Source organism: Nerophis ophidion, linkage group LG07 (assembly GCF_033978795.1).
Source record: "Nerophis ophidion isolate RoL-2023_Sa linkage group LG07, RoL_Noph_v1.0, whole genome shotgun sequence".
In the NCBI taxonomy this organism is placed as follows: Eukaryota; Metazoa; Chordata; class Actinopteri; order Syngnathiformes; family Syngnathidae; genus Nerophis; species Nerophis ophidion.
This window is the reverse complement of record NC_084617.1, coordinates 2780943-2797965: the sequence shown is the minus strand read 5'-3', so window position 1 is coordinate 2797965 and position 17023 is coordinate 2780943. Positions and strand designations below refer to the sequence as shown.

The 17023-nt window shown below is 42.4% G+C and overlaps 1 protein-coding gene across 6 annotated transcripts in view; it reads left to right on the top strand.

Annotated features, from left to right (window-relative positions):
- Positions 1-17023, top strand: part of adgrl1a (adhesion G protein-coupled receptor L1a) — a 502860-nt gene that overhangs the window by 430851 nt on the left and 54986 nt on the right. For all 6 annotated transcript variants that reach the window (XM_061905195.1, XM_061905196.1, XM_061905201.1 and 3 more), the window contains 2 exons: positions 11343-11528; positions 11593-11631. In XM_061905195.1, the coding sequence (XP_061761179.1) occupies positions 11343-11528; positions 11593-11631 (225 nt within the window). The remainder of the gene's footprint in view (positions 1-11342; positions 11529-11592; positions 11632-17023) is intronic.

Here is a 17023-nt window from a genome sequence, read left to right as displayed (position 1 = left end):
TAAATTTCCAGATCAACTTCCGATATATCTGTCGATTTTAAGTTTGAACTATTATTTTGTTGGTTTTATGCTCTTTGGTCAAAACTTTGATGTTTTATATGGCAACCACACAACATGTGCAATATTTTTTTCCACATAAAACATTTTAAAGTGATCATTTTTATTTTTATTTTTTTTATTTTTAATTCATTATGACTGATTTTTGTTGTCCTTTTTTTTTGGGAGCAATAGGAAAAAAAAAAATAAAGACAAAAGGAAAATAAAACTGCCTCCATGGTAGCTTTGTGTCAACATTGCCACTTTTTCTCATTAGATTTCACCTCATTCCACTTGTTTTAAATGTTTTTTGAATTTTTGCAATTTTGGTAGAATGTGTGGCGGGCCGGAAAACGATTAGCTACGTTCTTTAATGTTCTTTAGTAGAAAAAATCCCCAATGATGACACAAATGTGCATTTCAAACATTAGCCAAACATCAATTGTGACATGTTTGTATTTTACGTAGCTGGGCACCTTTGAAGAAAGCAGTAAAAGTTTGTTGCATGCTTCGAATGGAGAAAAAAAGTAGTGCCATCTGTTGGACAAAATGTCAAATTGAAAGTCAGTAGCCCGATTTCAAATATTAACGTACAGGACTACTGTATTTTCCGGACTATTAGGCGCATTTAAAATCTTTTTTTCCCCTCGAAACTCGACAATGTGCTTTATAACTCGGGGCATCTAATACAAATAATAATTCTGGCTGAGCTTACCCACCTCAAAGCTATTTTATTTGCTACATGGCATAATGATAAGTGTGACCGGTAGATGGCAGTCACACATAAGAGATAAGTGTGGGCTGCACCCTGTGATGTGCTTCAACATAGGAGTATTATTATGGTGTGTGTCTAAAGGTAAGATATATTATCTGGCGTTTTGTTTCGCAATATTTTGCAAAAGCAACTTTTCCTACCTTCCGGTACCTGCTGATCTGTATTTGGGATCTGCATAATGTTGATATTCTTCTTTTCCTCTATCTTCTTGTTATGTGACATTCATCCTCCACTGTTGCCATTTCTAATATAAAGTAGTGTAAAGTTCTTACTTATATCGGTCAGTAAACTCACCATGAAAGCGCTAAAACAAACCGGTGTAGTGAGTTTACTTTATTCACCCAAGGAACTTTAATTATTAGAGAGTTCCTTTCGGACGTTTTTTTTTTTCCACAGGACACATTTTGGGCGTTGTTGTTGCCACGGATGAGGAGATGCTGCTACGCTATTGAAGGAAGTCAAGTCTGAATGTCATTAAAACAGTCAGCGCCATCTTTTGACACGTCTTCCACTCCCGTCCTTGCACGCTACACGGTTACAACAAAGATGACGCTGTCGAAGTGGAGGCACATAAAACAACGCATCCTGAAGAGACTGTCAGAAAGTTTTGAGCAAAGAACCACCATTACATGTTAAGTAGACCAATGTTGTTCAACCTTTTTTGAGCCACGGCGCATTTTTTGCGTTGAAAAAACGCGGAGGCAAACCACAAACAGAAATCATTAAGAAATTAAATTTAGTAGACAATAAAAAAGTCGTTTTCGCAATTGTTGGATATGACTTTAAAGCAGTGGTCCCCAACCCGGAATCGGGCCAAACAAGAATTTTTTATGAATTTATTTGTATTTATTTATTTTCGTTATTAAATCAACATAAAAATCACAACAAAAAAACTCCCTTTTTCATGCCAAAAAATACATAACTAAATAAATGATCAAGCGTTGACAAAAAGCTAGCAGCTACAAAAAGGTTGGGGACCACTCCACTAGGCCACTGAGCATCAAAAAAGGCTTAAAAACAAAAATAGACTAATAGAATGGCCAGAAAAGCTTGCAAAGTATTTCTCTATTAGGCTTTCATTTGCATTAGAAACCGAGTTTGTGCGCCTGGCTTCTGGAGCCTGGCAGTCAAATGCATCGTGGCGCCAACAATCCATCACGCCGCACGCTTTTGCCCAAAATCAATGGCGGCGTTGCGCTCCGGCTGTGATTTGCCAAGTGCGCCGGCCGGGCGGACTCCACGGCGTGCTGGACAGGGTTTGTTTGCGAGGCCAGCTGGGAGGAAGCGGTCTGGGGAACATGGAGCTCAACGAAGGTTTTCAGGGACAAAAATGTCGTTTTTTTCACTCGGTTTAAGAACAGCCGGCAGTTTGAGGCAAAGTCGCTGTCAGCAAGGCGCCTGCTAATGTGTACGCATCTTCGCACTCGGCGTACAGTCCGCTACTGTCCAGGTACGCTTTTTTGTTGCGGGTTGCCCGTTTGGGTTTGGATTTAGTCCTGTGTGGTAGCCCCCTATACCAGACCTGATGCGTTATGCTTGCTGGTAAAATATATGGATGTAGAGGAGGGGTGGCATTCATGTCTTGTCAATATTCAGTGTTTTATCCTTCATACTTAATATTGTAACATTCTTTATTTTCACGTACATTCTGGGTGTCGTTTTTTTTTCACTCGGTTTAAGAACAGCCGGCAGTTTGAGGCAAAGTCGCTGTCAGCAAGGTGCCTGCTAATTTGTACGCATCTTCGCACTCGGCGTACATTCCGCTACTGTCCAGGCACGCTTTTTTGTTGCGGGTTGCCCGTTCGGGTTTGGATTTAGTCCTGTGTGGTAGCCCTCTATACCATACCTGATGCGTTCCGCTTGCTGGTAAAATATATGGATGTAGAGGAGGGGTGGCGTTCATATCTTGTCAATATTCAGTGTTTTATCCTTCATACTTAATATTGAAACATTCTTTATTTTCACGTACATTCTGGGTGTCGTTTTTTTTCACTCGGTTTAAGAACAGTTTGAGGCAAAGTCGCTGATAGCAAGGCGCCTGCCAATGTGTACGCATCTCCGCACTCTGCGTACATTCCGCGACTTTCCAGGTACGCATTTTTGTTGCGGGTTGCCCGTTTGGGTTTGGATTTAATCCTGTGTGGTAGCCCCCTATACCAGACCTGATGCGTTATGCTTGCTGGTAAAATATATGGATGTAGAGGGGGGGTGACGTTCATATCTTGTCAATATTCAGTGTTTTATCCTTCATACTTAATATTGAAACATTCTTTATTTTCACGTACATTCTGGGTGTCGTTTTTTTTCACTCGGTTTAAGAACAGCCGGCAGTTTGAGGCAAAGTCGCTGATAGCAAGGCGCCTGCTAATTTGTACGCATCTTCGCACTCGGCGTACAGTCCGCTACTTTCCTGGTACGCATTTTTGTTGCGGGTTGCCCATTTGGGTTTGGATTTATTCCTGTGTGGTAGCCCCCTATACCAGACCTGAGGCGTTATGCTTGATGGTAAAATATATGGATGTAGAGAGGGGGTGACGGTCATATCTTGTCAATATTCAGTGTTTTATCCGTCATACTTAATATTGTAACATTCTTTATTTTCACGTACATTCTGGGTGTCGTTTTTTTTCACTCGGTTTAAGGCAAGTGAAAAAAAGTCGCTGATAGCAAGGCGCCTGCCAATTTGTACGCATCTTCGCCCTCGGCGTACAGTCCGCGACTTTCCAGGTACGCATTTTTGTTGCGGGTTGCCCGTTTGGGTTTGGATTTAGTCCTGTGTGGTAGCCCCCTATACCAGACCTGATGCGTTCCGCTTGATGGTAAAATATATGGATGTAGAGGAGGGGTGGCGGTCATATCTTGTCAATATTCAGTGTTTTATCCTTCATACTTAATATCGAAACATTCTTTATTTTCACGTACATTCTGGGTGTCGTTTTTTTTCACTCGGTTTAAGAACAGCCGGCAGTTTGAGGCAAAGTCGCTGATAGCAAGGCGCCTGCCAATGTGTACGCATCTTCGCACTCGGCGTACAGTCCGCTACTGTCAAGGTACGCATTTTTGTTGCAGGTTGCCCGTTTGGGTTTGGATTTAGTCCTGTGTGGTAGCCCCCTATACCAGACCTGATGCGTTATGCTTGCTGGTAAAATATATGGATGTAGAGGAGGGGTGGCGGTCATATCTTGTCAATATTCAGTGTTTTATCCTTCATACTTAATATTGAAACATTCTTTATTTTCACGTACATTCTGGGTGTCGTTTTTTTTTCACTCGGTTTAAGAACAGCCGGCAGTTTGAGGCAAAGTCGCTGTCAGCAAGGCGCCTGCCAATTTGTACGCATCTTCGCACTCGGCGTACAGTCCGCTACTTTCCTGGTACGCATTTTTGTTGCGCGTTGCCCGTTTGGGTTTGGATTTAGTCCTGTGTGGTAGCCCCCTATACCAGACTTGATGCGTTATGCTTGATGGTAAAATATATGGATGTAGAGGAGGGGTGACGGTCATATCTTGTCAATATTCAGTGTTTTATCCTTCATACTTAATATTGTAACGTTCTTTATTTTCACGTACATTCTGGGTGTCGTTTTTTTTCACTCGGTTTAAGAACAGCCGGCAGTTTGAGGCAAAGTCGCTGATAGCAAGGCGCCTGCCAATGTGTACGCATCTTCGCACTCGGCGTACAGTCCGCTACTTTCCTGGTACGTATTTTTGTTGTGGGTTGCCCGTTTGGGTTTGGATTTAGTCCTGTGTGGTAGCCCCCTATACCAGACCTGATGCATTATGCTTGCTGGTAAAATATATGGATGTAGAGAGGGGGTGACGGTCATATCTTGTCAATATTCAGTGTTTTATCCTTCATACTTAATATTGAAACATTCTTTATTTTCACGTACCTTCTGGGTGTCGTTTTTTTTCACTCGGTTTAAGAACAGCCGGCAGTTTGAGGCAAAGTCGCTGATAGCAAGGCGCCTGCTAATTTGTACGCATCTTCGCGCTCGGCGTACAGTCCGCTACTTTCCTGGTACGCATTTTTGTTGCGGGTTGCCCGTTTGGGCTTGGATTTAGTCCTGTGTGGTAGCCCCCTATACCAGACCTGAGGCGTTATGCTTGCTGGTAAAATATATGGATGTAGAGGAGGGGTGGCGTTCATATCTTTTCAATATTCAGTGTTTTATCCTTCATACTTAATATTGTAACGTTCTTTATTTTCACGTACATTCTGGGTGTCGTTTTTTTTCACTCGGTTTAAGAACAGCCAGCAGTTTGAGGCAAAGTCGCTGATAGCAATGCGCCTGCCAATTTGTACGCATCTTCGCACTCGGCGTACATTCCGCGACTTTCCTGGTACGTATTTTTGTTGCGGGTTGCCCGTTTGGGTTTGGATTTAGTCCTGTGTAGTAGCCCCCTATACCAGACCTGATGCATTACGCTTGATGGTAAAATTTATGGATGTAGAGGGGGGGTGGCGTTCATATCTTGTCAATATTCAGTGTTTTATCCTTCATACTTAATATTGAAACATTCTTTATTTTCACGTACATTCTGGGTGTCGTTTTTTTTCACTCGGTTTAAGAACAGCCGGCAGTTTGAGGCAAAGTCGCTGATAGCAAGGCGCCTGCCAATGTGTACGCATCTTCGCACTCGGCGTACATTCCGCGACTTTCCAGGTACGCATTTTTGTTGCGGGTTGCCCGTTTGGGTTTGGATTTAGTCCTGTGTGGTAGCCCCCTATACCAGACCTGAGGCGTTATGCTTGCTGGTAAAATATATGGATGTAGAGGAGGGGTGGCGTTCATATCTTGTCAATATTCAGTGTTGTATCCTTCATACCTAATATTGAAACATTCTTTATTTTCACGTACATTCTGGGTGTCGTTTTTTTTCACTCGGTTTAAGAACAGCCGGCAGTTTGAGGCAAAGTCGCTGATAGCAAGGCGCCTGCCAATTTGTACGCATCTTCGCACTCGGCGTACAGTCTGCTACTTTCCTGGTACGTATTTTTGTTGCGGGTTGCCCGTTTGGGTTTGGATTTAGTCCTGTGTGGTAGCCCCCTATACCAGACCTGAGGCGTTATGCTTGCTGGTAAAATATATGGATGTAGAGGGGGGGTGACGTTCATATCTTGTCAATATTCAGTGTTTTATCCTTCATACTTAATATTGAAACATTTTTTATTTTCACGTACATTCTGGGTGTCGTTTTTTTTCACTCGGTTTAAGAACAGCCGGCAGTTTGAGGCAAAGTCGCTGATAGCAAGGCGCCTGCCAATGTGTACGCATCTTCGCACTCGGCGTACAGTCCGCTGCTGTCAAGGTACGCATTTTTGTTGCAGGTTGCCCGTTTGGGTTTGGATTTAGTCCTGTGTGGTAGCCCCCTATACCAGACCTGATGCGTTATGCTTGCTGGTAAAATATATGGATGTAGAGGAGGGGTGGCGGTCATATCTTGTCAATATTCAGTGTTTTATCCTTCATACCTAATATTGTAACATTCTTTATTTTCACGTACATTCTGGGTGTTGTTTTTTTTCACTCGGTTTAAGAACAGCCGGCATTTTGAGGCAAAGTCGCTGATAGCAAGGCGCCTGCCAATTTGTACGCATCTTCGCACTCGGCGTACAGTCCGCTACTTTCCTGGTACGCATTTTTGTTGCGGGTTGCCCGTTTGGGTTTGGATTTAATCCTGTGTGGTAGCCCCCTATACCAGACCTGGTGAGTTATGCTTGGTGGTAAAATATGTGGATGTAGAGGAGGGGTGACGTTCATATCTTGTCAATATTCAGTGTTTTATCCTTCATACTTAATATTGTAACATTCTTTATTTTCACGTACATTCTGGGTGTCGTTTTTTTTCACTCGGTTTAAGAACAGCCGGCAGTTTGAGGCAAAGTCGCTGATAGCAAGGCGCCTGCCAATGTGTACACATCTTCGCCCTCGGCGTACAGTCCGCTACTGTCCAGGTACGCATTTTTGTTGCGGGTTGCCCGTTTGGGTTTGGATTTAGTCCTGTGTGGTAGCCCCCTATACCAGACCTGATGCATTACACTTGATGGTAAAATATATGGATGTAGAGGGGGGGTGACGTTCATATCTTGTCAATATTCAGTGTTTTATCCTTCATACTTAATATTTCAACATTCTTTATTTTCACGTACATTCTGGGAGTCGTTTTTTTTCACTCGGTTTAAGAACAGCCGGCAGTTTGAGACAAAGTCGCTGTCAGCAAGGCGCCTGCCAATATGTACGCATCTTCGCCCTCGGCGTACAGTCCGCTACTTTCCTGGTACGCATTTTTGTTGCGGGTTGCCCGTTTGGGTTTGGATTTAATCCTGTGTGGTAGCTCCCTATACCAGACCTGAGGCGTTATGCTTGATGGTAAAATATATGGATGTAGAGGAGGGGTGGCGTTCATATCTTGTCAATATTCAGTGTTTTATCCTTCATACTTAATATTGAAACATTTTTTATTTTCACGTACATTCTGGGTGTCGTTTTTTTTCACTCGGTTTAAGAACAGCCGGCAGTTTGAGGCAAAGTCGCTGATAGCAAGGCGCCTGCCAATGTGTACGCATCTTCGCCCTCGGCGTACAGTCCGCGACTTTCCAGGTACATATTTTTGTTGTGGGTTGCCCGTTTGGGTTGGATTTAGTCCTGTGTGGTAGCCCCCTATACCAGACCTGAGGCGTTGTGCTTGCTGGTAAAATATATGGATGTAGAGGGGGGGTGGCGTTCATATCTTGTCAATATTCAGTGTTTTATCCTTCATACTTAATATTGAAACATTCTTTAATTTCACGTACATTCTGGGTGTCGTTTTTTTTCACTCGGTTTAAGAACAGCCGGCAGTTTGAGGCAAAGTCGCTGATAGCAAGGCGCCTGCCAATGTGTACGCATCTTCGCACTCGGCGTACATTCCGCGACTTTCCTGGTACATATTTTTATTGTGGGTTGCCCGTTTGGGTTTGGATTTAGTCCTGTGTGGTAGCCCCCTATACCAGACCTGAGGCGTTATGCTTGCTGGTAAAATATATGGATGTAGAGGAGGGGTGGCGTTCATATCTTGTCAATATTCAGTGTTTTATCCTTCATACTTAATATTGAAACATTCTTTATTTTCACGTACATTCTGGGTGTCGTTTTTTTTTCACTCGGTTTAAGAACAGCCGGCAGTTTGAGGCAAAGTCGCTGATAGCAAGGCGCCTGCCAATGTGTACGCATCTTCGCACTCGGCGTACATTCCGCGACTTTCCTGGTACATATTTTTATTGTGGGTTGCCCGTTTGGGTTTGGATTTAGTCCTGTGTGGTAGCCCCCTATACCAGACCTGAGGCGTTATGCTTGCTGGTAAAATATATGGATGTAGAGGAGGGGTGGCGTTCATATCTTGTCAATATTCAGTGTTTTATCCTTCATACTTAATATTGAAACATTCTTTATTTTCACGTACATTCTGGGTGTCGTTTTTTTTTCACTCGGTTTAAGAACAGCCGGCAGTTTGAGGCAAAGTCGCTGATAGCAAGGCGCCTGCCAATGTGTACGCATCTTCGCACTCGGCGTACATTCCGCGACTTTCCTGGTACATATTTTTATTGTGGGTTGCCCGTTTGGGTTTGGATTTAGTCCTGTGTGGTAGCCCCCTATACCAGACCTGATGCGTTATGCTTGCTGGTAAAATATATGGATGTAGAGGAGGGGTGGCGTTCATATCTTGTCAATATTCAGTGTTTTATCCTTCATACTTAATATTGAAACATTCTTTATTTTCACGTACATTCTGGGTGTCGTTTTTTTTCACTCGGTTTAAGAACAGCCGGCAGTTTGAGGCAAAGTCGCTGATAGCAAGGCGCCTGCCAATTTGTACGCATCTTCGCACTCGGCGTACAGTCCGCTACTTTCCTGGTATGCATTTTTGTTGCGCGTTGCCCGTTTGGGTTTGGATTTAGTCCTGGGTAGTAGCCCCCTATACCAGACCTGCTGGTAAAATATATGGATGTAGAGGAGGGGTGGCGTTCATATCTTGTCAATATTCAGTGTTTTATCCGTCATACTTAATATTGTAACATTCTTTATTTTCACGTACATTCTGGGTGTCGTTTTTTTTTTCACTCGGTTTAAGAACAGCCGGCAGTTTGAGGCAAAGTCGCTGATAGCAAGGCGCCTGCCAATTTGTACGCATCTTCGCACTCGGCGTACAGTCCGCTACTTTCCTGGTACGCATTTTTGTTGCGGGTTGCCCGTTTGGGTTTGGATTTAGTCCTGTGTGGTAGCCCCCTATACCAGACCTGAGGCGTTATGCTTGCTGGTAAAATATATGGATGTAGAGGGGGGGTGGCGGTCATATCTTGTTAATATTCAGTGTTTTATCCTTCATACTTAATATTGAAACATTCTTTATTTTCACGTACATTCTGGTTGTCTTCAACTATACTAAGTATTTCAATGGTTGGAATCTGCATGATATACTAGTTACCATGGTAACCAAGTGACAACAGCTCAGAGGAGGCACCAAGAAGTGTGGGTGGGGAGTGTTTCCACAGAGTGTGAAATGTGGGTGTCAGGGACAGACGTGGAAAGAGATTTTTATAATAGAATTGTAAATATCCGATTGTAGCTGTTTTTTGTTTTTTTACCTTTCACTTTCATATTTCGCTGTTTTGTTGCAATTTTGTTGATTGTAAAATATCAATCAAATAATCAATGTTTATTTAAACCACGAGTGTCTCAAAGGGCTGCACAAACCACAACGACATCCTTGGTACAGAGCCCACATAAGGGCGGCATAGCTCGGTTGGTAGAGCGGCCGTGCCAGCAACTTGAGGGTTGCAGGTTCAAATCCCGCTTCCGCCCATACTAGTCACTGCCGTTGTGTCCTTGGGCAAGACACTTGACCTACCTGCTCCCAGTGCCACCCACACTGCTTTAAATGTAACTTAGATATTGGGTTTCACTATGTAAAGCGCTTTGAGTCACTAGAGAAAAGCGCTATATAAATATAATTCACTTCACAATTCACTTCACTAAGGGCAAGGAAAAACTCACAACCAGTGGGACGTTGGTGACAGTGACAATGATGACTATGAGAAACCTTGGAGAGGACCGCATATGTGCCCCCCCCCCCCCCCTTGATAATGTGTCCCGCGGCCCGGGGGGGGGGGGGGGTGGATTTCATTTATATTTTTTATTTTTATTTTTTTTGTCATGAAAAAGGTAGTATTTTTGGGTTGGTGCACTAATTGTAGTGAAGTGAAGTGAATTATATTTATATAGCGCTTTTCTCTAGTGACTCAAAGCACTTTACATAGTGAAACCCAATATCTAAGTTACATTTAAAGCAGTGTGGGTGGCACTGGGAGCAGGTGGGTAAAGTGTCTTGCCCAAGGACACAAAGGCAGTGACTAGGATGGCGTAAGCGGGAATCGAACCTGCAACCCTCAAGTTGCTGGCACGGCCGCTCTACCAACCGAGCTATACCGAGCTATATAATTGTAAGTGTATCTTGTGTTTTTTATGTTGATTTAATTTAAAAAATAAAATAAAATAAAAATACATTTAAAATAAATAATAATAAATTATTCTGCGGCCCGGTAACAGGCGACCACCAAACCCCGCCCCTCCTAACCCCGCCCACCTCAACTGACGCACGGAGCAGGTAGGGGGGGTTGGTGTTTGTGGAGGTGTATAATGTAGAGTTAGGGATGCTTGGTATTCTGGGTATTTGTTCTCAATCAATCAATCAATGTTTATTTATATAGCCCCAAATCACAAATGTCTCAAAGGACTGCACAAATCATTACGACTACAACATCCTTGGAAGAACCCACAAAAGGGCAAGGAAAACTCACACCCAGTGGGCAGGGAGAATTCACATCCAGTGGGACGCCAGTGACAATGCTGACTATGAGAAACCTTGGAGAGGACCTCAGATGTGGGCAACCCCCCCCCTCTAGGGGACCGAAAGCAATGGATGTGGAGCGGGTCTAACATGATACTGTGAAAGTTCAATCCATAGTGGCTCCAACACAGCCGCGAGAGTTCAGTTCAAAGCGGATCCAAGACAGCAGCGATAGGAAACCATCCCAAGCGGAGGCGGATCAGCAGCGTAGAGATGACCCCAACCGATACACAGGCGAGCGGTCCATCCTGGGTCTCGACTCTGGACAGCCAGTACTTCATCCATGGTCATCGGACCGGACCCCCTCCACAAGGGAGGGGGGGACATAGGAGAAAGGAAAGAAGCGGCAGATCAACTGGTCTAAAAAGGAGGTCTATTTAAAGGCTAGAGTATACAGATGAGTTTTAAGGTGAGACTTCTGTTGTGTTTATGTTGTGTTACAGCGCGGATGATCTCCCAAAACGTGTTAGTCATTCTTGTTTGGTGTGGGTTCACAGTGTGGCGCATATTAGTAAGAGTGTTAAAGTTGTTTATATCACAACCCTCAGTGTAACCTGTATGGCCTTTGAACCATACAGGTAGAGCCTTTGTCTCTACCTGGCCTGTACGGACAAACCTGTAAAAGTGTGTTTTCCGTGCAGATAAAGAGCGGGGAAAACGCCGCCAACATCGCCATGGAGCTGGCCAACCACACGCGGGGGCGGGTCCAGGCGGGGGACATCAGCTCGTCGGTGCGACTGATCGAGCAGCTGCTGGACATCCTGGACGCCCAGCTGCAGTCCCTCAGGCCCGGCAACAAGGAGTCGGCGACACGCAACTACAACAAGGTGCGCACGCCAGCGTCAACATCCGCCTTTTTCTTTGTCTTTTAATCTTGTTTTATGTCTTCAGTTCCAGAAGCGAGAGCGCACCTGTCGGGCCTACATCCAGGTAGATGTTCTCCCTTTTTTTGTTGTTTGTTTTTTTAATCCGCCCAGCTTTGCAGTAAATACATTTGAGACGTACGAGAAGTGGAAGGGAAGTCAATTCTCCAGGAAGACTCGCTTTGTGGAGGAGATTTTTTTCTTTTATTTTTTATTGCTTGTCACTTGGAATTTGTAGCTGGCGATGAATATATGGACACACAACATAACAACACACCTCACAAGCAATCATACATGGACACACAACATAACAACACACCTCACAAGCAATCATATACGGACACACAACATAACAACACACCTCACAAGCAATCATATACGGACACACAACATAACAACACACCTCACAAGCAGTCATACATGGACACACAACATAACAACACACCTCACAAGCAATCATATATGGACACACAACATAACAACACACCTCACAAGCAATCATATATGGACACACAACATAACAACACATCTCACAAGCAATCATATATGGACACACAACATAACAACACGCCTCACAAGCAATCATATATGGACACACAACATAACAACACACCTCACAAGCAATCATATATGGACACACAACATAACAACACACCTCACAAGCAATCATATATGGACACACAACATAACAACACACCTCACAAGCAATCATATATGGACACACAACATAACAACACACCTCACAAGCAATCATACATGGACACACAACATAACAACACACCTCACAAGCAATCATATATGGACACACAACATAACAACACACCTCACAAGCAATCATATATGGACACACAACATAACAACACACCTCACAAGCAATCATATATGGACACACAACATAACAACACACCTCACAAGCAATCATACATGGACACACAACATAACAACACACCTCACAAGCAATCATACATGGACACACAACATAACAACACGCCTCACAAGCAATCATATATGGACACACAACATAACAACACACCTCACAAGCAACCATATATGGACACACAACATAACAACACACCTCACAAGCAATGATATATGGACACACAACATAACAACACACCTCACAAGCAATCATACATGGACACACAACATAACAACACACCTCACAAGCAATCATATATGGACACACAACATAACAACACACCTCACAAGCAATCATATATGGACACACAACATAACAACACATCTCACAAGCAATCATATATGGACACACAACACAGCAACACACCTCACAAGCAACCATATATGGACACACAACATAACAACACACCTCACAAGCAATCATATATGGACACACAACATAACAACACACCTCACAAGCAATCATACATGGACACACAACATAACAACAATCCTCACAAGCAATCATATATGGACACACAACATAACAACACGCCTCACAAGCAATCATATATGGACACACAACATAACAACACGCCTCACAAGCAATCATATATGGACACACAACATAACAACACGCCTCACAAGCAATCATATATGGACACACAACATAACAACACACCTCACAAGCAATCATATATGGACACACAACATAACAACACACCTCACAAGCAATCATACATGGACACACAACATAACAACAATCCTCACAAGCAATCATATATGGACACACAACAAAACAACACACCTCACAAGCAATCATATATGGACACACAACAAAACAACACACCTCACAAGCAATCATATATGGACACACAACATAACAACACACCTCACAAGCAATCATATATGGACACACAACATAACAACACACCTCACAAGCAATTGTATATGGACACACAACATAACACACCTCACAAGCAATCATATATGGACACACAACATAACACGCCTCACAAGCAATCATATATGGACACACAACATAACAACACACCTCACAAGCAATCATATATGGACACACAACATAACAACACACCTCACAAGCAATCATATATGGACACACAACATAACAACACGCCTCACAAGCAATCATATATGGACACACAACATAACAACACACCTCACAAGCAATCATATATGGACACACAACATAACAACACACCTCACAAGCAATCATATATGGACACACAACATAACAACACACCTCACAAGCAATCATATATGGACACACAACATAACAACACACCTCACAAGCAATCATATATGGACACACAACATAACAACACACCTCACAAGCAATCATATATGGACACACAACATAACAACACACCTCACAAGCAATCATATATGGACACACAACATAACAACACACCTCACAAGCAATCATATATGGACACACAACATAACAACACACCTCACAAGCAATCATATATGGACACACAACATAACAACACACCTCACAAGCAATCATATATGGACACACAACATAACAACACACCTCACAAGCAATCATATATGGACACACAACATAACAACACACCTCACAAGCAATCATATATGGACACACAACATAACAACACGCCTCACAAGCAATCATATATGGACACACAACATAACAACACACCTCACAAGCAATCATATATGGACACACAACATAACAACACACCTCACAAGCAATCATATATGGACACACAACATAACAACACGCCTCACAAGCAATCATATATGGACACACAACATAACAACACACCTCACAAGCAATCATATATGGACACACAACATAACAACACACCTCACAAGCAATCATGTATGGACACACAACATAACAACGCACTTCACAAGCAATCATATATGGACACACAACATAACAACACACCTCACAAGCAATCATATATGGACACACAACATAACAACACACCTCACAAGCAATCATATATGGACACACAACATAACAACACACCTCACAAGCAATCATATATGGACACACAACATAACAACACACCTCACAAGCAATCATATATGGACACACAACATAACAACACACCTCACAAGCAATCATATATGGACACACAACATAACAACACGCCTCACAAGCAATCATATATGGACACACAACATAACAACACACCTCACAAGCAATCATATATGGACACACAACATAACAACACACCTCACAAGCAATCATATATGGACACACAACATAACAACACACCTCACAAGCAATCATATATGGACACACAACATAACAACACATCTCACAAGCAACCATATATGGACACACAACATAACAACACGCCTCACAAGCAATCATATATGGACACACAACATAACAACACATCTCACAACCAATCATATATGGACACACAACATAACAACACACCTCACAACCAATCATATATGGACACACAACATAACAACACACCTCACAAGCAATCATATATGGACACACAATATAACAACACACCTCACAAGCAATCATATATGGACACACAACATAACAACACACCTCACAACCAATCATATATGGACACACAACATAACAACACACCTCACAAGCAATCATATACGGACACACAACATAACAACACACCTCACAAGCAATCATATATGGACACACAACATAACAACACACCTCACAAGCAATCATATACGGACACACAACATAACAACACACCTCACAAGCAATCATATATGGACACACAACATAACAACACACCTCACAAGCAATCATATACGGACACACAACATAACAACACACCTCACAAGCAATCATATACGGACACACAACATAACAACACACCTCACAAGCAATCATATACGGACACACAACATAACAACACGCCTCACAAGCAATCATATATGGACACACAACATAACAACATGCCTCACAAGCAATCATATATGGACACACAACATAACAACACACCTCACAAGCAATCATATATGGACACACAACATAACAACACACCTCACAAGCAATCATATATGGACACACAACATAACAACACACCTCACAAGCAATCATATATGGACACACAACATAACAACACACCTCACAAGCAATCATATATGGACACACAACATAACAACACACCTCACAAGCAATCATACATGGACACACAACATAACAACAATCCTCACAAGCAATCATATATGGACACACAACATAACAACACGCCTCACAAGCAATCATATATGGACACACAACATAACAACACGCCTCACAAGCAATCATATATGGACACACAACATAACAACACGCCTCACAAGCAATCATATATGGACACACAACATAACAACACACCTCACAAGCAATCATATATGGACACACAACATAACAACACACCTCACAAGCAATCATACATGGACACACAACATAACAACAATCCTCACAAGCAATCATATATGGACACACAACAAAACAACACACCTCACAAGCAATCATACATGGACACACAACATAACAACACACCTCACAAGCAATCATATATGGACACACAACATAACAACACACCTCACAAGCAATCATATACGGACACACAACATAACAACACACCTCACAAGCAATCATATATGGACACACAACATAACAACACACCTCACAAGCAATCATATACGGACACACAACATAACAACACACCTCACAAGCAATCATATATGGACACACAACATAACAACACACCTCACAAGCAATCATATATGGACACACAACATAACAACACACCTCACAAGCAATCATACATGGACACACAACATAACAACAATCCTCACAAGCAATCATATATGGACACACAACAAAACAACACACCTCACAAGCAATCATACATGGACACACAACATAACAACACACCTCACAAGCAATCATATATGGACACACAACATAACAACACACCTCACAAGCAATCATATACGGACACACAACATAACAACACACCTCACAAGCAATCATATATGGACACACAACATAACAACACACCTCACAAGCAATCATATACGGACACACAACATAACAACACACCTCACAAGCAATCATATATGGACACACAACATAACAACACACCTCACAAGCAATCATATACGGACACACAACATAACAACAATCCTCACAAGCAATCATATATGGACACACAACATAACAACACGCCTCACAAGCAATCATATATGGACACACAACATAACAACACACCTCACAAGCAATCATATATGGACACACAACATAACAACACACCTCACAAGCAATCATATACGGACACACAACATAACAACACACCTCACAAGCAATCATATATGGACACACAACATAACAACACACCTCACAAGCAATCATATACGGACACACAACATAACAACACACCTCACAAGCAATCATATATGGACACACAACATAACAACACACCTCACAAGCAATCATATATGGACACACAACATAACAACACACCTCACAAGCACACACCTTACATTTGAACAGAAGTGTAGATAGAACATGTTGAAACAGAAAGTAA